The 26544-nt window shown below is 41.0% G+C and overlaps 1 protein-coding gene across 2 annotated transcripts in view; it reads right to left on the bottom strand.

Annotated features, from left to right (window-relative positions):
* MDGA2 (MAM domain containing glycosylphosphatidylinositol anchor 2) overlaps nt 1-26544 on the bottom strand; it is a 378834-nt gene that overhangs the window by 155966 nt on the left and 196324 nt on the right. The window contains exons 4-6 of one of the 2 annotated variants that reach the window (XM_080619512.1): nt 25159-25355; nt 21332-21464; nt 2731-3000 (exon numbers count right to left, since the gene is read on the bottom strand). In XM_080619512.1, the coding sequence (XP_080475638.1) occupies nt 2731-3000; nt 21332-21464; nt 25159-25355 (600 nt within the window). Of the gene's footprint in view, nt 1-2730; nt 3001-21331; nt 21465-25146; nt 25356-26544 lie in introns of both variants that reach the window. The other variant, XM_080619511.1, reaches the window with a different exon arrangement.

Here is a 26544-nt window from a genome sequence, read left to right on the forward strand (position 1 = left end):
ACTGGAAATGGGGGAAATGAAGTAGCAGTGGAAAAACAAAGAACATATTAAATGCTCATGTATATTAGGAGGCTTCCAGAGAACTCCTGGGAGTTAACTGATGGAAAGCAATGCACTGAGACCATTAGCAGCACCCATTATCCCACCACTCTTTCAGCAGTACGTGGCAATTGCAGAAACTACTTATTTACACTCTGAACTAGCAGCAAACACTCATTATACAGGACTTCCAAGTGGGCACATTTTGCATCATCTCTCAGGTGTTATATATTTGCCTAAGGTGTCATAGCTGGTCATCCTGTACTTTCACTGTACTTTTCCACACTTTTTAAGGGTCTCAGAAATGACTGATGGAGGAGCACAGACCTGAATACACCTTGGCACCACGATGCCTGAACCTGCTCCTGAATTCACAGCCTCATCTGCTGCCTCAGTTGTTTACTGATCCACATAATTTCTGACCTTCAAAAAAGATAAATTACTTTTATTACTGACTTATTTACTTTTTGTTGTTTCATTTTGGATTATTCTGGGTTTAGAGGTTTTTAATATTTTTAAAGGTGTGGTGGTCATACAGTGTCATTCCCAATGGGTTCACGGTCAGATCTGGTGGATAGCCACAGACATGGGCAGTAAACCACAAAGACAGGAAAGTGCATGCACATTTAGATAAATGCACAGTGAAATTGAGTGAATTTTAAAGGTAAAAAAAATTATTCTGAGCCCTGATGATATTTTGAGAAAAACTACATTTCTTTCTGGGTAAGATTATTTTCTAATTCAGAGACTGGAAATCCACCTAACAGAAGATATGAACTCCATTTTGCAAGTGCTTCTGCTGCAAAGCTTAGCTGCTATTTCAAGTAAATACCCTTTTCTCTTCAGCTGCTATGTGAAAATTCTGGTACGCAACAACAAAATAAGGGATGAAATCAAGAGAAACAGTGAGCTACATGCAAAAAGCTAAGAAATATATACACAAAGTAGAATCAAAAGGACTTGATGATCTTAAAGGCTTTTTCCAACCTAGCTGATTTTAAGATTCGAAACTCTGATACAAATTTCTGTCATATTTTATTCCTAAACTCAGCATCGCTTTTAGTAAAGATAAAACTGGAATAAAGGTTGTTTTTTTTTCCCTAAAAGATAGTTCTTCCCCTTTAACAGAAATAATAAGGCAAAAATCATAGCAGGAAGTAATGTCTTTGGGCTAGAAGGGAACTGTGCTTCCTGTATTTAATGGGTTGTTTCTCATTGCAATCCCTTCTCAGAATCAACAGGGCCATACGGCAAAGAGGAAGAAAGAGAAAAGCCATCTCAGATGTTTTAATGATAGTTTGTTCAACATCTTGCAGCTCCTAGGCATCTCATAGGCATGGTCTTTTATAAATAAAATTGTGATGGCATATTTTTATTACGCTATGACTCATGAAATTTGTATCTGCGGGGAGCTGGGGACTTAGCTTTTCCTCTGGGTTTTCCAGTGCTGTCTGCTGGGTCAATTAAAATAGCGAGATTTCTTTTCACACAAAACCTTTTCTCTCCCTTTGCTTATTCCAAGTGTTTCACTCACATCTCCCCTGCACAACCTCATCACTATTGTAAATCACAGCAAATTAATGTCGATGCTGGGTTCCTGAAACAAGACTGCTTTTGCCTCTTGACAACAAAACCCCTAAGCCAAATGTCAAAAATTCAAATGGAAATATAGTATTAAAAATAAATCTGTTGACATCTTCTGATAAAATCCTGCAGACCTAGGCTGATGCAATGCTCCCTAGCTGACCCTTGGAATAGAAATAGCTTCTAATTCCTCATCCTGCTGAAGACTATATGTTGGGCAATAAAGAAGTGAACAGAGGTTATGGCTTTCATAAAATATTCACACCACTGGCTCTTCATACAGAAGTTTCTCCTGAGTATGATTAATCACATGCTATTATTTGAAGTTCCTATATCATGGGAATTCATGTTTCACTACCATTCACTGACTGGATTATAGAAAATTAGTTTCAGATAAACGGTTTGGTTCAGGTAGATTAGTCCACTCTGATTATGCCTATCAGCCAACTGAACTCTTTCTTCAAACAAAGTGGCCATGTCCCTTGGGTTATGTAGAAAGTGATAAACAACTGGGGAGTTTCTCTCCACCTGGCAGTAATTGTTCTGCAAGTGCTCTTCCCTTACTTGTATCTAAGACAGACATTTATCCTGCTATTTAGTGTAATTAAAGCATAGATACTAATGTAAAGCTCCTACCCAGGGAGCAGGTGTCTGATGGCAGCAGATTCACAGCATGCACAACAGCTTTAATTTCAATAACATGTTCAGCTGATGAGGAGAGAGAAAAAGGTGAAATAGGTAACATTTCCAGGAGCTCAGGATGCATTCGCCGCCAAGACAGTCTATGCAAGGGACCAGCACAGGTAATGCCAAAAAGATGTGGTGTCTTTTGGCAATTATTTGTCTCTAACAGTTTGGATGCGAGAGCTGCTGCATCTCCATAATACAAACAGGGATGATGCTACTCTTGTTCCAAACAAGAGATTTGAGCCCAGCGCAAGAGACACTGGCTATTTGAAGCCGACACTAATTCATCTCATACATGCTTAGAAATTACCAGAAATACATACGAAACCAGGACACCACTATGTGAACACTGCTATCCTGTCCAATTAAGATTCCATTAATCTTCCAAGATAAAGGTTCATAGTTTGCCAGCCAACTTACCTCTTACGATGATATTGGTGGACTTTTTTGCAGGATTTCCAACATTGTTATTGGCAATGCAACTGTACGTGCCAGCATCTTCTGATGTGATGGCAGGTATTGTTAAAGTGCCACCATTCAGCACTGTCTTCTCAGGCAGGATGCCGGCAGACCTCACCCACGTCAGGCTGGGGGCTGGCTCCCCTCCTGTCGTCACACAGACTAAGGTGATTGCTTCTCCAGGGTTCACCACTATCGGGTCATCCACAAGAAGCTTAATAGAAGGTGATGCTGTAAAATATAAGAGGAAGAGAAAGGTGTAGCAGGGCTGCATCTGTGGTATTGCCTAGTCTTGACAAGCCCATTCAAGCCAACAGAGATCAGCAAAGGCACATCAGCTACAGTGCTCTTCGCACCACTATGTGTCCTCAGAGCAGGGTGCATCCTCATCTCAATGCTCCCCCTAACACCACATTTCTCACCCTGATCTGTACCCTGCTCAGTCATCATCATTCACCTTGCTGTCAAACTGCAGGTGAGGATTTATGTATGGACAACCCTGCAGCTATGCTTGGGAAGCTATGTATAATGTATGGGATCAGTGCCAGCACACTGGATTTTAAGCCCTGGAAGAAAGGAATTAGTAATAATCTTGTTATTTGGCACAAAAAGCATGTTGTGCTCTTCAAGTCAGATTCTACCCATTGAAAACCAGCCCTCTTAATCCACCCACCTCCCCAGTGAACTCCTTGGGACTTGTCTGCCAACTGAGATGGATTTGTAGAGTTTGAGTTGGGTCTGTTGACTCAGGAAGAGTCACCTCCCTTGGTACATCATCTCCTTGCACATGGAAAAACTGAAGAATTCAGCACAAATGCTTTTTTCGCCTGTATGGGATGTGAAACCTGCAGCTGACAGCACCAGCAGAAAGTGTGGCCACAGCTCCATCTCCTCACAGACACACAAGAAAGGTGCAGGCTTGGGTCCCTACTAGTTTCCGTACAATATCCTATTATAAGCTGCGGGGTTTTATTTGGGGAGGACTACCAAACAGACAACCTACTCTGCAGCACAGGCTAATGGAAAGATGCTGCTGCTTTCAAAAAAGAGAAACAAGTGCCTAAATTTCATTCTAATTTCTTGCCTCTTCTTTTCCATGAATTCTTTGCATACAACAGATATAACAGGAACAGAAATGCCCAGTATGAAGGAACAACACAGGGCAATTAATTTTAGATGTTGGATTTTAAAATCACAATCCCTGTCATTTGTGCTGAGGGTCCCACCCTTGCTGGATTCAGGCTTTGCTTGAAGGCATACCCTAAGCTACGTAAGTGATGAGCCAACATATAAATACATATTGCTAGCACAGAAAAAGCAGCAATACCAAATAAACACAAGCACAACGGTGAAGGATTGAAATACTGAGCAAAGAATACCAGAAAAAAAGTGACAATAAAAATAGAAAAGAAATAAAAATGTTACAATCAAAAATTGCTACATATTCCTATGTGTTCTGCTTTATAGATGAAATATTGAGGAATATACACTAATCACAAAAGGCAAAACCAAGAGCCAACTATAAAATAAAAGTTTTCTTTATTTGGAGTTCACCCAAAAGGAATTAACTTTCTCTGCATAAAAATAGGAAACATTTCATTTATACCTACACTAGCAAGAGTGAACAGGCAACATCCAGACAGAAAAGCACTTGAAGAGAGCAGGAGAGCAAAGATTTACAGGCAAAGCCCCCTATTCCAGCTCCTCTCAGTTTGGGACCCTGCAGATAATTCCCAGGTTCATATAACCAACTTAAAGGTGAAGAAACTGGGTGGATGGCTAAAAATAGAGACAGAAAACACGTCAGCACTGCCTACTGTCAACGTCTCTTTGCTTACATCCTCTGACCTCACATTCTTTCATCAGTTCATGCATCCATCAGCTGAGGGACCGCTGTCTTGGGATCAGAGGTACGGAACTGGGTAGTATGTCGTGTTTCATGATTAAAGAGATTTTGCTTAGGCAATGGTGACAGGACAGAAGCAGGGATCCAGGTATTCATTGTGCAACCAGAACTGAGGTCCAAACCTGTAGGGTCATCACCAACCAGGAGATAGCTCTCAGCTGATCCTTCTTTCTCTGTCCTTCCCTCCCTCCTGAGTTTAATGACTTTTCCTGAACACCTCTGGCAAGCAGCTGCTCTCTACTCTCACTAAACATCAAGTCATGAAGCAGGGAACAAGAGAACCACAAATAATGCTTCAAAACTTACAACAAAAGATGAAAGCTCCAACAATGTCAACCCAATCTTACCATAATGGCCTCATAATCTTCCAGATGAAAGGGGGCCTTTTGCCATGCTTCAGGTAGAGAGACAAAGATAGCAGCCGATGTGATAAAAATGCTGTGATACATCTCTTTCATCACAGCACTCAAATCAGTAAGCACATGAAAATTACGGTTTGCATACAGCAATTTCTCTTTACTTACACTGCACATTACATTTTACTACAACCTATCTCACTAGACAAACACAAACAAAAATTCAGCAATACACTCAACTACTACCATTAAAAGCCAGATCTAAATCAAAGACTAGTAAGAAATTCAGAAGAGATATAAAGGTTTCCTGCAAATGAAACTCAGTGTAGCATGTAAAGGGTCAAATGCCTATTATGAATGGAATATGGATCCACAGCAACAATGAGATATTATTTTGGTTATTTCTTTGCTTTAAATCCTATACATGTTCTTCACTGTATCGCAATGCATCAGTAACACATAACCTCTTATTTTCAGCTTTAGGATGCAACTGAGGATAGAACTGGGTCTACTGCACAGCTTGCCTCATTTATTGTCATGTGGACATTGCCAAATTATGGCCTAGGAATGGAGAGATTGGAGGTTTCCTGCTGGTCACTTGGACTTTGTCCTTCCACCACTGAAGCACGCTCAGCCCCATCACCAGCCCCACACTTGCCCATCTCTGACACCACAACCTCCACTCCCAGTGTCACCAACATCAACCTCTCCTCCTTCCAGCCAGGGATGAGGAGAGGTGGAACTCAACACCCACCTGCCCACATGTCAAACATGAGTTTGAGACCTGTGATTTCTTGTTACAGCTCTGACTGCCTGTCAGAAAGGAAAGGGAAAAGAGAAAAAGAGAGAATGAGGGAATTAGTTACCCAGGGAATGAAGGAGACAAATGTCAAAAATCTCAAATCACTCAGCAACTCCAGTGATGTGCTCAGACACAGTGGGGTGGCAGAAAAAATGGCTTTAGCTCCAAGTTAGAGTGCTTGTGTTCACCTCTCTACATCCACCTGGACCTACATGTGAAAATGAATGGGGCTAAATCAGAAGTTTAGTCACCTGCTGGAATACCTGTATTAACTGACTTGGGTTAATTAACAGTATGTAAGCCTTCTGCAGGTCTGCTTTATGGATAGCTGCTCTGTTTCACTCCAAATTCCAAACTGGAGAAACCTCTAGCTGCTGCTCACAGGATGCTGTACACAGCAGCCTCTTCCCACAGACCGGGAATACAAAGCTGTAGCAGAGGAAGGAGTAACAAAGGCACAGCAACAAAACTCCATGTAACAGCAGGGACAGTGAGCCTTGGACTGGGCTGCTCAGGGTTGCTGCAGAATCTTGCTCTTCCAGATTTTCTGAGCAAACACCCGCTAGACAAGGCTTAGGACTAGTTCCTGTTTGAGCTAGGGAAATGGAGCTCACTATCATGTGAGATCTCTCCCTCTTCTAGTTTCAATGGCAGCAAGAGCTATTGACAAAAGGCAATTCCTCTTATCTACCTTGAGCTATCTTCTTGCAAGAATCTTTCCCTGTGGTCCCCATCTCTCTGGTGACTGCAGACAGAGTCCAAAGATTAGTTTAATTTAAAGGTTAAGATTTAGATGGCAGAAGATGGGTGACATCGATCCTACCTTTAGGATAAGATTTACAAATGCAGCAGGAGCCTATAGATGGGAAGGGGCAGAAAGTGCCAATAATCTATGATAACAATACACATGTGCCAGCCTCGCATTGATCCCAGTGTTTTGCAAATCTATTTGGTCCTTGCACTTTCAGAAAATGGATTTTTTTTGCCTAATCCTCTCTCTAAAATGGATTTATTCTCTATTCGTAAACTTTTTCTCTAAAACAAAATTCTCCTCTCATTGATTTGTAAACTTTTGAGGCTAAACACCACATACAGCATAAATCTGAAATGTGTAATTCAGTGTCACACTTTTTTTTTTTTCTGGTCCAGCATGATTAAAAAATGGAGTAGGCATTTATAAAGATGACAAGATGATCCAGAGCAATTACAATAGTTGATGATTATACCAAAATATTGTTGAAGGCTATTAAAACCCATGCTTCAGGCCATAAAATGTATCTTTTTTTCCTAGAGCAGGAGGGCAAACTATCACGTATCTGTCTACTCCACACTTTGTATGCGCTCTTCTGAAATGCCTGCTGCTGGCTCTTGTTAAGGACAGACAAGAGATCTGATCCAACAGGACAGCGCATGTGTTTATACATCCTTTGCATTTGTAAAGCATCTGGCATGACTGAACGCTAACTAGGAGACCCACGACGCAGTCACAGCAGTTCAAGCTGTGATATTTGTTTAGATAGCAGGAGATCATGGAATTGAGTCAGAAGGAAGAGGAGATAAGGACACCTCCCCTCCCCCCCAAAAAAAAAAAAAAAAAATCTGACATTAAAATGACATTATTGTAAAAGCAAGTACAGGCACTTGTGTATTCCTGGTACATGCCTGAAATAAGCTGGTTTTGCCTTTACTGCATATATTGCTTTGGGGAATCAGGCTACAGCCATCAAGATACAAGTGGTTTCCCCCAACGGCATCCACAACTGGGGGAGCGGGCACACAAGTGTGAGCAAAGTTTCCTTCCACTTGTTTTTCCAAAACAAGCCTAGAACCAATAGTGACATTCTGCCTGCTCAATTTTTGAACAACACAGGTAACCTAAGCTTTTTGAGGCTTGTGAAAACCATTGCATCCTTACAAACAAGCTTTCACATGGTCCCAACCAAGATAATTCAAAAAGATGCATACTGCAGTGGCAATAAGCCAGCAATTCACACCTCAAATCTTGATTACTTATGTTTTACAGAATTTAGTTTTACCAAGCAAGGTGCTTTGTCAGTTGCCGCCTTTATGCAGGCCTTTTCTTACATGAAGGGCACTTCAAAATCAAAGCGCTTCAAAGCCCCCAGAACTCAGAAGGTAGATGTGCAGTCCCAAAAAAGATGATGTACAAATGCACTAGCCCAAAATTTTTCTCTGCGAGACAGCTGCCCTCTGGCATCAGAATGAGCTCCTTAGTTTCTGCTTAAATCATGCACAGATCCCATAAAATTCCATGGAAAGGTTTAATTCAGAGATATACTTTATTTTTTTTTTTTTACTAAAAAAAAAAAAACAAAACAAAAAAAAACCAAAAAACAAAAAACCAAACCAAACCAAAAAACCCCCCCAAAAAAAACCACATGAACATGAGCCGGCAGTGTGCGCTCACAGACCAGAAAGCCAACTGTATCCTGGGCTGCATCAAGAGAAGCATGACCAGCAGGTGGAAGGAGGTGATCCTGCCCCTCTACTCTGCTCTCGGGAGACCTCACTTGGAGTATTGTGTGCAGTTCTGGTGTCCTCAACATAAAAAGGACATGGAACTGTTGGAACAAGTCTAGAGGAGGGCCACGAAGATGATCAGGGGACTGGAGCACTTCCTGTATGAAGATAGGCTGAGAAAGTTTGGGCTGTTCAGCCTGGAGAAGAGAAGGCTGCGTGGAGACCTCATAGCAGCCTTTCAGTATCTGAAGGGGGCCTACAGGGATGCTGGGGATAGGCTCTTCATCAGGAACTGTAGTGACAGGACAAGGGGTAACGGGTTCAAACTTAAACAGGGGAAGTTTAGATTGGATATAAGGAAGAAATTCTTTACTGTAAGGGTGGTGAGGCACTGGAATGGGTTGCCCAGGGAGGTTGTGAATGCTCCATCCTTGGCGGTGTTCAAGGCCAGGTTGGATGAGGCCTTGGGTGACATGGTTTAGTGCGAGGTGTCCCTGCCCATGTCAGGGGGGTTGGAACTAGATGATCTTAAGGTCCTTTCCAACCCTAGCTATTCTATGATTCTATGATTTTTTTCTACTGCTGTATTATTCTAGATTCAGTTTAATCTTGCATTATGTCACTTATTTCTTTCTGCTGTCTTCCTTCTTATTCATTTCCTATCCTGGCTAACTAGTCTGTTTTTTTTGTTTGTTTGTTTTATTTTTAACCAAATAGTCTGCATATTTTTAATTTTTAGCCCCAGAGCTCCATCTGTTCATGCCATAAAACCCTAGGTCACGGTTCGGGTCATGGAAACACACTGACACACATAGATACAGGACTGGTATCCTCAATTTCATATAATTTTATGTAGAGCTGAACAGTAATGGATTTTCTAGTTTTAAGTAATGTTCAGTACTGGTTTGGAAAGTTGTGCATCAGAGCCAACACAACTGCACAATACCAAAACTGATGAAGACACAGGAAGTGATCATATCCCTACCAAAAAATATCCCTACCAAAAGCAGTCAGCACTAAATGGAGTACACTATCATTTCCAAAGCCAATTTCAAAGCTTCAGCCTGGCTGAGGTCTCTGTTAGATGACTATCAGCCACCAGGATTAACGAACACTGGGCCATCCAGGTTTGTCAAGCAAAGCATCTCCCAGCCAGAACTTTCGCCCCAGCAGCAGCAGAGACTCAGCCAGACAACGTGCCCAGCAGAAACTTTCTTTCAAATCTCTGTTATGAATAATAAAATTTATTATCAAACAATAGTAAGCTTTGGTAAATATTTCCATGAGTGAGTGCATGGAACAAGCTTTCTAAACATCGTATTTGGAAATTGTAATGAGAATGGCTCAGTGCTCAAAAGAGTTTTGCATCTTTACTGCCCTTTACAAGCAGGGGTTTCTGAGCAGCAGTCCCACATTTCCAAGTCATGGTTGGTTTGCCAGGGGACAAAGACAGTCACAGTGGCACTGCGAGCTCTTTCCCGTGAAGAACAAGGCACTAGTCATGATGAGGAAAACTGTTCAGGTCCCCATTCACATTGCAGCTGCATCCTTTTTAAAGGGACTTCAATTCAAAAGCTTTCATGTGCAAGTATTACTTCTGCATCCAATGTATTTCATAGGTCTGTAAAGCCTGGCTGTGAACTCCACAGCACATATGACAAAGTGGCATTGGAAGTACACTGGGTCACAATACCTGGCCCTGCAGGTCAAGTCCCTGTGGACTAGCAAGGCCATGAATCAGAACTGCATCATTTTTCTTACCTAGTATTAGTATGTGCACACAAGACAAATTAGGCACTGATGACATGATAGAGATTAATTATAAAGAGTGGCTACAACACATACCAATCCTCAGACAGTAATAAAACAGCATGCAACACATGCTGGTTTGATTAATGACCAGGAAAAAGTTTCTCAGATCCAGCACAAAGCTAGCAGTCATTAACTCATCATTAACACTCTAAGACAAACACTCAGCAACACCAATTTATCAAGCACCTTCAATATAACAACCTAGCTCTACAACAAAATCCTTCCAGTTTAAAGAGAGCTACCATAGGATCATTGGCAGGGAGACTGGAAACATCTTCTAATCAATGAGCCAATACATATGTTTACTGAACTTCAAAGCAGTTTCTACTGCTGGCTGGGATGGTTATCTGAGACAGATACTATCCTGGGTGGAAAGAGATACATCCATAACTGATGTAGCGTACAGAAAAAATCTGACGCCAACATGTTATGGAATTACAGTTAGACAAATATACGTATTTAGACTGGGTATATGGGATTGAGAAAATGCCACAATTGGCTTTAGGGATTACTGGAAATGCAAAAGAAAACTAATGCTTTAATAGCAATATCAAAGTAGAGGCAGAAAGTCATGCCCTTGACAACTCGCTCATCTATGATGCATAAAAATGAAAGAACATTATTTCCTCCAGTTTTATGAATTATTTCATATGTAGAAGTGAAGTTATAGAACATAATTTAATTATACTTTTATATATATGTGTGTATGCATTCGTTTAATTTACAGCCATGATTTCCCACAGGAATACAACGCATATACTCCTAACTACAAACAATATGAATAGATCCTTTCAAGACAGAGCAAATAGAGAGAACATTTGAGGTCCCTGCTAGGATGGGAACATCATTTCTGTATTTATGTACTCAGTGAAGTTCAAAAGAGAATAAACTATAATTCCCAGTTGAAGTCCAGATTTTGAATTAGAGGGTAAAAGAACTTTTTATTGACCACACTGCCACAGCATGCTGCAATATTTCTTTTCATCAATAGTCTTTAAAACAATCCCAATCCAATACACCACCAAAAAACCCCAACCAACCCAGTCAAAACTAAACCAAAACAACCCCAAAAATGAACACCAATGAAAATTACTTTTATATACCCGTCTTCTCTGCTCTGCTCTCCCTGCTGCTACCAAGAGCACCATAATCTTCTGACTGCTATCTGTCAGTTCTTGTTGGTCTCACAAGAAGCAACTCCTCCAGGCAGAGAGTGCCAGCATGCATTGAACTAGCCACGATGAGATATTCCAGTGGGACAAACTGCCACGTAAACGTGCACCCATGTGTGTCAGCACTTCATCTGCTCTATCAGCACAAGCAAACTTATCTGTGTACTTTGCTGGGAAGGCGCAAGGCTTCCCAGAGCAGATTTACCTTTTTTCTTGGCAATGAGTTCTCCAACAAAGCCAAGGGAGAAAAAATAATGCAAAGACATGTAAAGCATGAGCTCTTTGCAGACTTAGAAGCAAAGTTCATCAAGGAATCAGAGGATGGTTGAGGTTGGAGGCATGTCTTGTGGTCCTCTGGTTCGATTCCCTGACCAAGCAGGGTCTCCCCCAAATGCTGCCCAGATGTTTTTTACTATCTCTGAAGACGGAGACTCCACAACCTCTCTGGGCAACCTTGCCAGTATTCAATCACCCTCACTGGAAAAACATAGTTTTATAAAGTCACTGTCAAGTAATGACCACTCATATAGAGCTTTTAACTTCAGTGGTGTCTCATTCAGGTGCTGCATTCAATTCAGGTGCAGAACAGCATCAAAATATTCTAGCTGTAACAACTCCCAGTTCTAAAAAGCTTCATGTCTAGACACATAAAATGCTCCACCTCAACCTTTTTCACTATCACTGCCTTTACAATTCCAGCACTTCCAGGGACAAAGGAAATAAAGGTGAAGCTCTCAGATCCGAAGTTTTTCGTGCTTGTATCCTTTTTCTTTTTTTTTTTACTTAATACATGAAGTTACTGATGCAATATATTCCCAGACCAGCTTTCAGTATTGCCACATAGTTTAAGATTTACCCTGATGCATGGGGTGAATTCTCATCTTTGCAAAAGCACCTGGATCTGTTACAGTACAAATGGGTGGCACCACCCACGACTGCCAGAGCCACCCATTACTCTGCATGCCTCACCCTCAGACTGGGGTGCATGTGGTCCCATATACCAGCAATCACTGCTCAATTTGTGTATGCTACCTGGTCAGAGATTAAAAAAACCTCAGAACATATTTTTCAGTTTCCCCTGGACCAGCTACCAAAACCAAAAAGTCTTAAAAGTTGAGTAATGTGCAAGAACATTTTGTCTGGGCATACTATCAAGAATGGGAAATTATGATGTCTCAGTGGAAGCAAATAGAAGAGTTACAAGAAAAAAATAAAGCAAAGAATGAGATTATATTTAGTAAAGCCCATTTTCAGCTAGGCTTAAGTCTTTACATGTTCACATATACGTGAACTAACCTGCCTGGAGCACCAGTCCAGGTAACTGTAGTCCGCTCATTCCACTCTCCTTCTATTCTCAATAGTTTGGTTATTTTTTTCTCCTCCTCCAACTTTTTTTTCTGAAATCCTCTGTTTTCTAACCAATGGGGATGCAGCTTTGATGACTCATCTCTTTATTCCCGATTTGCCCGGCTGCTTTTCATCCAGCAGCAGCAGTGCTTTGATGACTCCTACTTTGCTCGTGCTGCCGTTCACGCACAGATGTGGCATTGATAGCTCCAACAGGGAGGAAGGGAGGCGGATGCGTTTGCTATTCAGAGCACTTCCTCAGTGGTTACGCTCTGGAGATGACTACAATAGCTCACAGCTCCCACACTGTACAAACTATTCATTCTGTGGACATTTTATCATGAGCGTATGAAGGGAAGGCAGGACACTCCCTTTAGCAGCAGAGCAGTGTTAAATCAACTTAACCCAATCATGCAGCTGCCCCCTTCATCACTATATTTAGATGCACTATCGTGCATGTAGGCTTAAATTCACTTCGGATAATTTTAACCACCCAAAAGTCAGGCATATGAGCCAAGGTCACGTATGTCTTGATGAGACTTAAGCATCCCTAAAGCACAATTCCTGCCCTGCAGAAACAGATGGGTTGAATCCTCTTTGGAGCCATCTCTCTCCCTGTCTCCAGTGCTCCCTGACCAACCAGTGTACTACAGACACCTAAGCTTTCAGATTGCAAGTCAGGCAAGACAAATCTTGACTTGCACCAGCAGCAATCACTCACACAATTAATGGATTAGGAATGGCTAATGAGCAACTGCAGAGAAAGGACCCTTGAGTTACGGTGGGTGGCAATCTGGACACGAAGCAAACACTAGCAATATACATGCTTGGTAAAAGGGAGTTACATGCATACAAGGATGCACAAACAAGAACTTTCTTGGGAAATGAATGGATCAAACTTTGCATCAAACCCCATGCTTATGAGGATGGGTGCTGTGGAGTACTCTATACGGCCTGAACATTTAACTTCATCAAGGAAACGCACAGACGAGATACACAGGAATAGCATGAGGCAAAACCAATGTGGCTCGAGGGCAAAAAAATAAGGCGCTAGGCTCATTATCCAACAGAAGAGATGGAACAAGATAAACATCTTCAAATATACAAAATGTTGCTGCAAAGGGGAAGAGGATAATTCCTTCTCCATGCTGTGGTAGACAGGACCAGAACAATGGGCCAGACTGTCTGCAAGCAACATGGTACCTCTACTGCTGGCAGTCAGGTTAGACAGACATCAGTAGGACAAGGTTTAGATCTAGTGCATTCTGCCATGACGAATGGGACTAGACAACCTCTAAAGGTCCTTCCCAGCTTTATTTTCTATTATTTCATTTTGCTAAAGCAGTAAAACCATTCACCTTCAGCATCCAGCTCTAAGTATGCAGCTGGCTGTATTTCTTACCTGAGGATTTCAAGCCTCTTTAGAGCAGGATCACATCTCACTGTCACACTCTGAGAATGCCAGGGGATGCTAAGAGAAATGTTTTTTTCAAATGAGATAATTCTCTTAACACTGTATTGTCTGAATAAAGGGAAATAAAGGAAGTTTATCGTGACAGACTACTGCTTAATGGAGGGATTAAAAGTGAATTAGGCCTTTTTTAATTTGTTTCCCACCACATGCCCCAGACACAGCACTATCTTCAGCTGTGATTTGAATGAACTATGTCATGCAGCTGAAAAATCATGTATTGAAATATTCATCTTTCATGGCAAAAGTTACTCTTGTGGATTATTTCTACGTCGGAGGCTGCCAAAAATCCCCCTCAGTATTATGTACTAATGGTCACCTGCACTAAGCGGCCTGAACTGACTTCCAATATTCAAACTAACATACATTTTCATTTTCAAATTACTCTGTGCCACCAGAAGTGCTGTAGATCAAGATAAAAGTTTTATTTGCTTTACTCAAGCGTATTAGAAAAAATATTATAGGAAGCCCAGAATTTCAGAGGTTTTATGGGTAAATATCATGCCAATTCTCTGACACTTTGAAACGATGAACACTCTTAAAGGGATCCATTTATGTTATTACTAGATGTGAGCATTGAGATGTGAGATTCAGAATTAGCTGTAGCTAACATTACATTTCCCAGCTCTAAAAATTAGTGAGTCACATGCAAACTGGTGACAGATTTTAGTATCGTATGTCAATAATTCATGTTTTACACAGAGCAGAATTACGCTTGGAAAAAACATAAACCCTGCATTTCTAAAGGAAAGTGCGCTTGTTCCTGCTAAGCATCTTCAAAAAACACCTCCTGACCAATGTATGGTCCAGACTAAGGCAAGGCAATCGCGTTTTAGGATGTTCAACATCCTATGTTACATAGGCAACAATACGACAGGCTGAGAGAGCTGGGATTGTTCAGCCTGGAGAAGAGAAGGCTCTAAGAAGACCTTAGAGCAGCTTCCAGTGCCTAAAGGGGATGACAAGAAAGCTGTAGAGGGACCTTTAAATTAGATATTAGAATGAAGTTCTTTACTGTGAGGGTGGTGATCTCCAGTAGAAGAGATCTCTGGAGGCCTCTGCTCAGAGCCCTGCTTGAAACAGTGTCAATTAGATCAGGTTGCTCTGGCCTCATGCAGTCAAAGTTTCAACATCTTCCCTACAGTTAACACATACAGCTCTTTCTGCTCCTCCCACGTGTCACTTGCTCTAGCTCCAAACCATCTTTGTGGCCTCCACTGGTTTTCCCCAGTCTGTCCCTGTCTTGCTTGCTCTAAGTAGCCTGAAACTGGACAGAGAAGTTTAAAGCAGTCTCACAAGCGCTAAGCAAAAGGGAAGGAGGGTTCAGTGGCCTGGACCTGCTGGCTAGTCCTTGCTGGTACAGCCCAGCTTGCTGTTGGCATTGACACATTGCTGGCTCATCTTCAACTTTTCTGCAGGGCAACCCAGTTCCCTTTCTGTAAAGGTGCTTTCTAGCCAGTTGGCCCCAACATGTAGTGGTACATTGAGTGATTGTTCTTCTCCAAGGGCAGGACATGTCATTTTCCTTAGTCAATTTCTTGATGCTCCCATCTGCCCTTGTCTCCAGCCTCCACCTGGACATCACTCCACCTTTCAAGCCCAAAGGTGCAGCCAAATTTCCACGAATCATTTGCATCTCACAAATCCAGCTATAAGGAAACCAGGAGAGGTCATATCAAAGGCCTTACTAAAGATAAGGCAAGAGGTTGAGAAGATAGAGGAATCCAGGTGGTAAAACCAAAGCACTTGAAGAGGGAACAGGTGTTGGAGAGCTGTTCCTCTGAGAAGATACAACTAGTAGCACAGCGCTCCTCCCACCCCAGAAGCCTTCGCTGACAGCTCTGTCTCTTATGCTCTTTCCAGTTTCAAACTGTGAGGGGTGTTTGGAGGAAAAATTTCACTGATTTTAGAAACAGAAATATATCAAGAGCTCTAAGATAGGGAAAAGACACATGTGAATGTCAATGCAAGAACCCTCCACAGCCTTGGGAAAGAGACAGGACAGTAGCAAACCAAGAAAAATCCAAAGGGTAGAGTAGGATCTGGAATCACATTTCTTCTTGGGCACAGCATGGATACAGGGAGAAAAAAAAAATGGGCAACCTAGACAGAAAGTGCCATGGTCACGACTCAGTGTGACACCCACCCTCACAGCTGCTCCATTTCCGACAGCATGGATTCAAGCATATATACTAGAAAATTGTCAGGGCTCCTCCTCCTTGCCAGAATAACCCCTTGATTTTGTTGCAAAGCAGCTGCATTTAGTTTTACAACTCCTGCTTGCATTAACTTACCCAAATTAACTTCTAAGTGCTGATTTTAAAGGAACGCTGTCTACTAAAAGCAAATGAGAGTTGCAAAATTAGTCCTTTTGCTGTTCTTCCTCACATCTTGACTTCTGTTTCTGTTCCTGCCACTCACCAGCAATCTGCCAGCAGGTGAATCACTTCAGTGTTTCTGCTTCCCTTCAAACTTCTCATCTATTTAGATAATAATTTTGCAGAGTAATAGCTGTCTTTAGATGCAAAGTGGGTCTGTGCTCAACAAGTGCCTCTGCGTGCTGCTGTACAATATTACTGCTAATTGTCATCTTGTGCTTCAGCATATGCATGGTCACATGCTTCTGAGATTATCTCAGCTTCACTCATTACAACATCGACTTTGTTTTTTGTATTTTAAACTAGTCTGCATGAGAACAAAGACATCCATGTATCTGAAAAATAATGCCAGTACACTCTAACTCCTGCAGTACCTACAGACGTACAATGGTGTGTCTAAAGGCTTCAGACACACACAGAACTGATATAATTAACACCGTCGTTGAATGAAGGGGATGTGGGTGTACCTAATTACACCTATGCGTAATGCTTTAAATCCGCATTATGCCCAAAGTATAGTGACGAATACATGCTCATCTGATGGCATCAGCTTAATTACCTCTCTAATTAATCAAGAAGTACGCAGAAAGTTTCCACTGGATTGGTTCTATCACAGTAATCGATCATTACACTGGTGATACCATGACACACAATCGAATAATCAGCAAGACTGAGTGAGCACAGAAAACAAAAAGGTCACAGGGACAAGCTGGCAGGTGGCCCTGAACAGAGACCTGAGCTACTTGCCCAAAGACAAGCCTGGTGTTACTAGAATTAGCCTCTCAACTCAGGTGTGTACACAGGAATATGGATGCATGAAAGATGCTGGGGTGTAAGTAGTACTTGCAATCTGAACCTGCAATGCTTTCTTTGGAACTAGTGTCTACATTCATGCCCCAGTCACCTATAGTTTTTGGTGAGGGAAAGCAGGGAGACTTGAGTGTTTCATGGAAAAAAAGAGGAAAAAAACAAGTGTTGGTATGCCTCTGTCACCATAATCCCTAATAATATGGGAAGATTATCAAGCACGAAGTTCAGCAGGTGAGTTGGCTTACCATGAGGGAGGTGAGACACTGGCATAGGCTGTCCAGAGGAGCTGTGGCTGTCCCATCCCTGGCAGTGTTCAAAGCCAGGCTGGACTGGGCTTGGAGCAACCTGGTCTAGTGGAAGGCGCCCCTGCTTGTGGCAGGGGAATGGAACTGGATGAGCTTTAAGATCCCTTCCAACCCAAACCATTCTGTGATTCTATGATTTTATGATCTGTGAGAACCTCGATGGTGTGGATGCCGCAAGCAGGCAGGGTAGTAGCAGGATACTGTAAGAACAGTAAATATTTCCTGGCATACATTAATAGTTACGCTGGGTTATTTTCACATCTGCTGAGTGCACTTCCTCCAGCACAATCTGCCAACGATCATGACCTGTCACAAATGCTCTTTACAGCATGAAACCCTGTTGTGCATCGGCATGCGGTCGCAATCAACCAGGGCCAGAGGGGATGCTCTGGCAGGGGGATTGGACTAGATGATCTTTTGAGGTCCCTTCCAATCTCTAACATACTGTGATACTGTGATACTGTGGGAGCTGAGGTGTGCGTACCATGTCTATGTATCAAGGAGAGTGGAAGGCCACTGCACACAGATAGGCCACAAACACTCACAATCCCCATCTGTCTGCTAGGACAGCTGATGGCTCTGAGCATCCCAAGCTGGAATGCACATCCATGACAGGGAAAAGCCTTCCTGACTTTACCCGCAAGCCAGTCAACCAAAGGGAACCTGACAAATCTTGCAACAGTCCCTGTGTCCTGCAATAAGAGCCTGAATCCGGGGAGCCAAGTCACTACTGGAAGGAGATGGAAACCCACCGCTGCTGTAAGCCTCAGCTATTCCCCTTAGTCACCTCTCTCATTGGCAACAGCCAAAATCAAGAAAAACTTCTCACACCACTTATGCTTACAGAACTGACAAATGCAGAATAGCCAAACTGCCAGCAATTTTACATTATGATCACATACTTTGCAGCTGAACTGAAACTCACTTGTAGTCACCTTAATTACAATAAATAACATGCATGCTTGCCAACTTACAGAAGCTCATTTGTTTCTCCTTTGTCTCCATCAGATAGGCATCTCTGTTACAAGCCTCCAACTTCAAATTAAAAACAGACAGGCTAGGGCTGTGCTATACAGAAACAGAGCATCAAAACCAGGCTCTGATTTTCATTACTTTGGATTTATCTTGGATTACTCTGGATTTACAATTTACATAACTTCTATGAAGTTACAACAGCTGCAGTTCTACCAAAGAACTTCTGTATCAGATGAAGTCACACCAAATGAAAAATGTTTTGTCTCAGTCATCAACACATCAGTCATTAACAAGTTGTTGTAGTAATTAGTATGCATATTTAATCATAGAACAGTTTGAGTTGGAAGGGACCTTAAAGCTCACCTAGTTCCACAACCCCTGCCATTGGCAGGGACACCTTCCACTAGACCAGGTTGCTCAAAGACCCGTCCAGCCTGGGCTTGAACACTGCCAGGGATGGGACAGCCTGTGCTCTCCTTCTTTGGGCAACCTTTGCCAGGTCCTCATCACCCTCACAGGGAAGAACTTCCTAATATCTAATGTAAATCTCCCTCTGTTGGTTTAAAGCCATTAATCATACCCTTGATGATGGTTGCCACCAAGTTCTTCAGGAGAAAGTATGAATCCTTGCAATTTTTCAGACTTGTTTACTTCAGGAATTACTCCAGAAGAGCAATTCCTGTTAATTGCAGGAACCAAGACACCATTCTCCAAAATAAATCTGAGTTTTGCAAGGTGGAAATAATTAATTCTTTTTGTAAAATTAGATCATGATCACCTGTCCTCAATTTGGAATAGTTATGCTATTTGATGTTCCCCCGTTTCTGTAACATGAACAAAGTTCTGTTGCAGATGACATCCAGCATGGACAAAGACTGTTCTGGCTCCAACAGCAAAATTATCGCTCTCACAAATGGGACTGGTAACAACTCTCATACTCTGTTTTTGTGAAGGAAAGTGTACGAGTTATTACCAGTGACACGAAGAAAGTTGCTCCCACCTAGAGCTCCTGTCAGCTACACCTCTCGACAGCAGACAGGCTTTCATGCCTCTTCTGGTATGAAATCAGAGCAACTAATGAGGGACAAACTTCACATTATGATTTTTTGTTTTTTTCCTGGCAGAATTAATGAGAAGAAATTGAAGGCTTCCAAATCATGTTGCCAGATATGTCTGGAGCTGACTGTTATTCCCCTACTGGCAGCCTTAAGGCTGAGCTGTGAATTTGCTTTGCAGTGGGTTAGGTACAGTAATGGTACATAGTACAGTTTTGAAGTCCCTGCTGTCAAATCAGAAATTGAGAAAAAGCTGAAGGCAACTCCTTGGAATAAAGCTGTGAGGACAGAAATAATGCAAAATGTGCAAGTGGAAATAAAATTCATAGTTCATCTTAGACACACTCAGCATGTTAATGCCTCAACTGTTCTGTTCATTTGCTACCTGTTTTCAGGGCATGCACTATCAAGGCATAACCCAATGTAAATTTAACCTGAAGTCTTCAAATGTTACATTTGCTGCAGAACTGTTCTCAAGAAAATACATCTCTGAAATTTCTAATTATTTAGATCTCTAAGCTGTGAACTTTGCTCTTTGGCATCAGGTTTATAAACCATTTCAGACACATCCTTTGCGAATTCTGAGCACAGAGACTTTAGAGGAGTTAAAAATCTGTAATTTCCACCTCTTAGAAACCAGCCATTCCCAATTGCAGTTCTGGCAATCAGCCACTGACATGATGCTCTGAAGATACACAGCAATGATACAGGCACAAAGAGGGGGAGATGTTCAGCCGACTGTTTGCATGGTCAGGAACAAGTCCAAAGAAAAGAGAAAATGCACAAGAAATGCCACAACATGGAGACAGTGTGGGCAGAGACTAAGTGCCTAATTATTCTCCTGCAATGCATTTCAACACAACTGCTTCAGTATTTTCATTTGAACCAATTAAACCTGAAAGAAAACATTTTTGCTTAAACCAGTATAAGAAATCAATGATAGAATCAATGTAAGAATATATGAAATCAATCATATAAAATCAAATGCTTAAATCAACGTAAGAATATTAAAAGGTGGTTTCCCTAAAATATTTCATTGATCAAAAATAATTAGCTTTCAACAAAGCACTGAGAGAAGTATTTTGCATATTTTCTTTTAATCTATGTCCTGACTTAACTTAGATGCCCCTTCCTCTTACCTTGCTGCAGTATGTTCTTTGAACAGTAGATTTAGATTAGCTATTAGAAAGAATAATATCACTATGAGAGTGGTGAGGATCTGGCAAAGGTTGCCCAAAGAAGGAGGGCACAGGCTGCCCCATCACTGGCAGTGTTCAAGCCCAGGTTGGACGGGGCTTTGAGCAACCTGGTCTAGTGGAAGGTGTCCCTGCCCATGGCAGGGGTGGGTGTTGAAACTAGATATTAGAATTATCCCTGTAATTCAAACCATGAATACCATGAAGTCTGTCCATAGCAATGAACATCCCTGACATTGGGTGAAAATGTAAATCCTGATATAAAATCCAGACAGTGATAAATAGAGAGCAATAAATCAAAACTGTTCTTCAAATCCTAACTTTGGTGACAAAACAGAAAGCCCCTGAAAACGGCTTCTCTAACTTGCTCCTGCACAGCTCCCACTGCTGTGAGGCTGCAGACTGTCATGTATGTTTTAAGCAAGAGAACGCCACCAAAACAGAAAAGACCACGGGGCCATCAAACAACTAGGGAGGCTTGCTGCTGGAAGCCTACCTGTTTTATTAGAGAGTCGGAAGGACACCATCTTGTCAGGGATGCTGCAGACATTCCTCACTGAGGCGATGCAGCTGTAATTCGCGTAGTCCTGAGGTCGGAGGTTCTTCAGCTTCAGGATCTTTGTTTCTCCCTGGACGTGCAAGAGTCAGCATTAGGAAGGGACCAAGGCAGAGGAGCAAGCAGGGATACAGGAAACACCAAGACAAGCTTTCAAAAGGCAAGAGGAAGATTCAGAGGTGGTTAATTAGAAGCAGAGGTTGAAGTGGTCCAGAAAACATATATTATTTAATTATCTGAAAGAATGGTATCTGGCATAACCTAAAACTGTAACTCCATTTATATATTAAAGGCAAAAGAACAGCAGCGAAGGGGAAATTGGTTTGACAGAGTCTTCCATGTTACAGCATTATTCGGGATAACATTTCTTAAGGTACAATCTGCATGATGAAATAAATGACAAGGTACAGAAATCCTGCTGTTTGCCTTTGAAAATAAGTTGCTGATGGATTTTATTTTTAGCCAGCAGTGTAAATGATGGAGCAGGGACCTGAATGGGATATGTAATGAAGGAGTTCCTTCAGACACAATCAGAAGAGAACTGGAAAATATGACATTTTCCAGTACTATGTGAAATGGGCACCTCGGAACCAGAAAGTCAGGTGAAAAAGCAAGCTGCTGCAAAATGCATGCAAAATCTTACAGCACTATTTGCAACAGGAGTAAGAAACAGTCAGGAATGTTAGATACAAAACCCTGAGCACACAGAGATGTCATGGGGCAGAGCAGGGAGAAAGAATGCACGGGAAGCACAGCAAAGCATAACAGGGTGTCAGGTGTGACGACGCAACAGCATGGAGGGCTGCGAAAACATCTAATAAATCTACATGTACCAATACTTGCACATTATTGATTCAAGCATTAAAATAACACACTTCCTTAGGCTTTCAATCTCATCCTCCAGCTTCTCCCTTTTAAGTCTATGCCTGTGTTTATACTGATAAGCTAAAAATGTGTTATGGTGAGACAAGGTTAAGGCACAACCCTGTTCTAGGGAGACACTCTGAATGGGCTCACAAAGCATCAAAAGGGCAAGCTTTGGAAAATTATCATTGTCATTTGTTCAGTGAAAACTGAACAAGTTTTGATACTACCACATCTTGAGCAACGTATTGAATTTTTTTCACAATTTGAAATTTTGAACAGTTTGAATTTTTGCACAGTATCACAGGCACCAACTGCCCAGGCCTATATAAGTAAAAATCTAGTAGCTAGTGAAAACACATATATGGAACTAGCAAAAAAACCCAACACAATAAAAGAGAAAATATTAGCTAGACAAGAAAACAAGCAGTAGTTGAAATCAAGCTTGGTAGATGTTTGCAGCATGGGAACTGAAGTGATTTGTATATGTAAATCAGTCCCACAGAAATAATGAGATTAAAATTAAGCACATGCTGATTTAGTGTTTGCCTTTGAAAGGCTGCTCCTAAAGATAGAGATCCTGCTTTAGAAAGAGTTTTATCTGGGCTAGAAAAGGGCCCAATCCAGGTTAGCAGAAATGCAGCTACAAAAGTCGTTGAGTTCTGGAAAGACAAGGCAGCTACATCCCCTCAATTCAATCTTCAGCTCTACATTTCAAGTTGAACTTGTGGGCTGAGCTCACAATGGTATTCTGGATCATGTCCTCAGATTGCAGAGATATATAAAAATGTATATATTTTCCTCACTGGCTTGGATAATTAGTCTAATTATGTCTAATTGCATAATTATTGTAAATACAGCAAATTTAATCTTGTTGTCAGGATGTGCAATTACAATGTGCAATGAGGATGATGCAGACTCTTAGGAAAAAATTCAGCATCAAGATTTTGGGTTTGAAAAATTCAGTATTTAAAACACTCCCGCAGATGAGAATGTTTGTGTTTGTTCTATTTCTTTCCCCACAGCAGCTAAAATAAGCAGCTGATATTACCTGATTCACTGAAAAAACCTGCCCAGAGTTCAAGAATTTACTTGTATATGCCCAGTTTCCCAGGTGCCTTCTATAGGCAAGAAAAACTAGTCTTTTTTGGGGTAAGTTCCTGAAAAAAAATGCTATGTGAAAAAAAAGTGCTATGATTTGTTTCCCTTTACATTTCATATGATTTTCAGATTAATAATCCACCATCAAAGCACTCAACAAAAAAAAAAAGCCACCTAAATACATGTCTGATGATGCTCTGAAGTCAAATCCCCTCTATCCCTCTTCACAGCAGCTCTATTTGTTACCTTATCATAAGCTGCACCAATTATGTAGAAATATGCAGTAGACATTTATGAATCTTGAACTTTCAATTACATCTTCTTCTCTTATAAACATATATCAAATCTCCCAGGCACACAGACAAAATACACTAATTCAAACTGACCTCCAGAAAATGTAAAAAAGTTATGGATAAGCTTTCAATTATCAACACGACAATATGATTTACTTGTTAATTCAGCCCCGACAGAGGTTCTAGGAAAAATATTCCTAGTAACCTAGAAATATATTTTTTAAATTGAATCTAATTTCATGTGACATATTTTATTAGTTATGTTCTTATTACATGATAGGGAAGCATTCTCGTATTGAAATATAAAACAAAAAGTTCCATGTCAAGAGTCTCTCACTTTTTAATTAAAACATTAAAAAAAACATTCCCGTTTACACGAGTCCAAGGAAACAAGCTGCAGATTTGTTAAACTAGGTCCATACATGTTACATTAAAAATAATCTCATCACATTTAGTAGACCAATAACATAACTATGTAATCTAATTCGCATCTCTGCAAGGTTCCAGGCTACACGTTTCTCAGTAAAATACCAAGCCATTGTAGCAATATAAGGCTGTCAAGTACAATAAAAAGAAAAAATGAAGGTGCTCTCAAATTATTAGCTGAAGATTATTTATGAAAGCTGCAGGTTGCTTTCTCCTATCAGAACCAAATTACCAGGCAGTTTTCACCTCTGTCTTTACTCGTTATTGCTTGAGATTTTCCAAAACATGGTTTTTTTGCCTTCTTCCTTTCTTACTTGTTTGAGTTTTTTTTTTTCTTTTCAAACAACATCACACACTTTTGTCCACAGACAACAGGATATGCCACCTTTTCATTTCAAGACTGTGCAAATGCGCTAACAATAGATTAATCTGATCTAATCCGACACACTCTTTTGATGGCCTAGTCTGCCTTCACGGCTGCGAGCAAGAGCAGGAAGACTTAAAAAAGCATTTCTTCCCTTTTTTGTCACCTGATCTTTTAAGTCTATAATTCTGGAACAAAAATTTATATTCAAAGAAGGGAAAGGCAGAATAAAAACAAACAAATAAACAGACAAACAAAAACCCCACAAACAACCCCCCAAACAAAAAAACCAAAACCAAAACCACAGGGAGTTGCCATAGAGTTTAGCCTTCTTGAAAAGCTTTTTAGGCTGTAACTTCCATGCAGAATCACTTTGCATTGTACTGGAAAAGCTTAGGAAATAGCAGTCAAATCAGATGTTTGGGCTTGTAGCACCCAAGCAAAATGACTTCAAAAGGCCTCCTGCAGACAGCGCTCATCGTGCGTCTTCCCATAATTTCCCATTTGATAATTTTACAAAAAAATAAAAGATATATTTTATATTAGGATGTCTTACAATAACATATGGGTGTATCTGTGCTGAGGTGTAGTTATCTGGAGGGCACGCCCACTTATCCCCAGCACAGCCCAGCAGGGACTGATCATCCAAAGGCAGATCCACCAAAGAATCTGGTGTAAGTAGCCTAAGGAAAGAAAAAACCCTGTACTTTCATTCTTACCTGGGTAAAGAAGGGCTCATAGATCTCCACTCCTTTATCAGACCCTTGCAGCAGTACCTCTTGGCCACGTCGCCAGCTGTACCGAACGGGTGGATTGGAGTTGGCAACACACCTGAGAAACACTGTTCTCTCATAGTAAAACTGTTCTTTTGCTTCCCCAATGCTCTGGTGGACTGTTACTATTGGATCATCCAAATCTGGAAAGACAGAAAGAACAACCAAGATAAAGTCAGGCTTCAGTGGACTCTACAATGTTTCTTCAAGGGGAAGTGTGTGCATCTCATGGTATAAAAGACAACACCAAAATGAAGGCTACACAGCTCTCTAAAAGCCACAAACATAGATTTTCAGACTTCTGAAGCAAAACTCAGTTTTAGAGATTTTTTTTTTTTTTTTCTTTTTCACCTGCACAGGACCTACCACAACTTGGTCTTTATTTTTGACTCAGGTTTTTGTATATAACAATATTCATGATATCATATATGATAATGTAAATCATATTTCTGTTGTGTTTGCACTAGTACTTAGGTTTCATCTGGTTTTCATCTTTACTACTTGTTTCTTACGTATGATTTTAATTTAAATGTCTCTTAGACAAAATAGTTTATAAAGCTCTGGAAATAAATAGACTAATTTGCATACTAATGTAGGATCCAGCAGAACACAGACCATGAGCATGCAGCTGTTTTCTTTTAAAGCAGCAATTCAATACAGCAATTTAATGCATGCTCCCTTCTTTTAGTTACATGCATTTAATGCCAAGCAGGTAAATTCATCACAGGCTTTAGAACACACTTCTCTTGATTAAAATACAGGTATCATATAATTACTCCCACTGCATAAGCTCAAAGAAAATTAGATCCCCACAACAGAATTCATTCGTCTTGCACAGGGAAGAAATAACGATAGCCCCTTGGAATATGAGTACACCTAATTAATTAATTTGGGCTTTATTCCATCAGGAACACCCTGTTCACAGAGTGTTACTATTGTTTATTATGAGTTTTCTCTGAAGGAACAAATACACTGAAGAAAGAAAAAATAAATAAAAAAGAAATGTGTATTTTTACCAAGTACTAGTTATAAACATTCAACCTCCAAACAACACGGTAAGCAAGTCTCTGGCAAGCTTTAGGGAGAAGTTACACTGCCCGGAGGGTTGGCAGCCAAGGGGAAGTTGTTTCTTGAAGTCTAGCCCCTATGTTTCAATTGTACATCCAGCAGTTACAACACATGCACTAGTGCTGTTCCCACAGAGAGTAGGAACAATTTGCCTAATTACACCTCTACTGATCTGGTCTGCAAGCACACAGCAACACATCCCCACGGGCAACTCAGCCTTTACTGAATTTCAGAGCCTTATCAGCACTGCTTCTTCTTAAAACA

Source organism: Psittacula echo (genome assembly GCF_963264785.1).
Source record: "Psittacula echo genome assembly, chromosome: 5".
Taxonomy (NCBI): Eukaryota; Metazoa; Chordata; class Aves; order Psittaciformes; family Psittacidae; genus Psittacula; species Psittacula echo.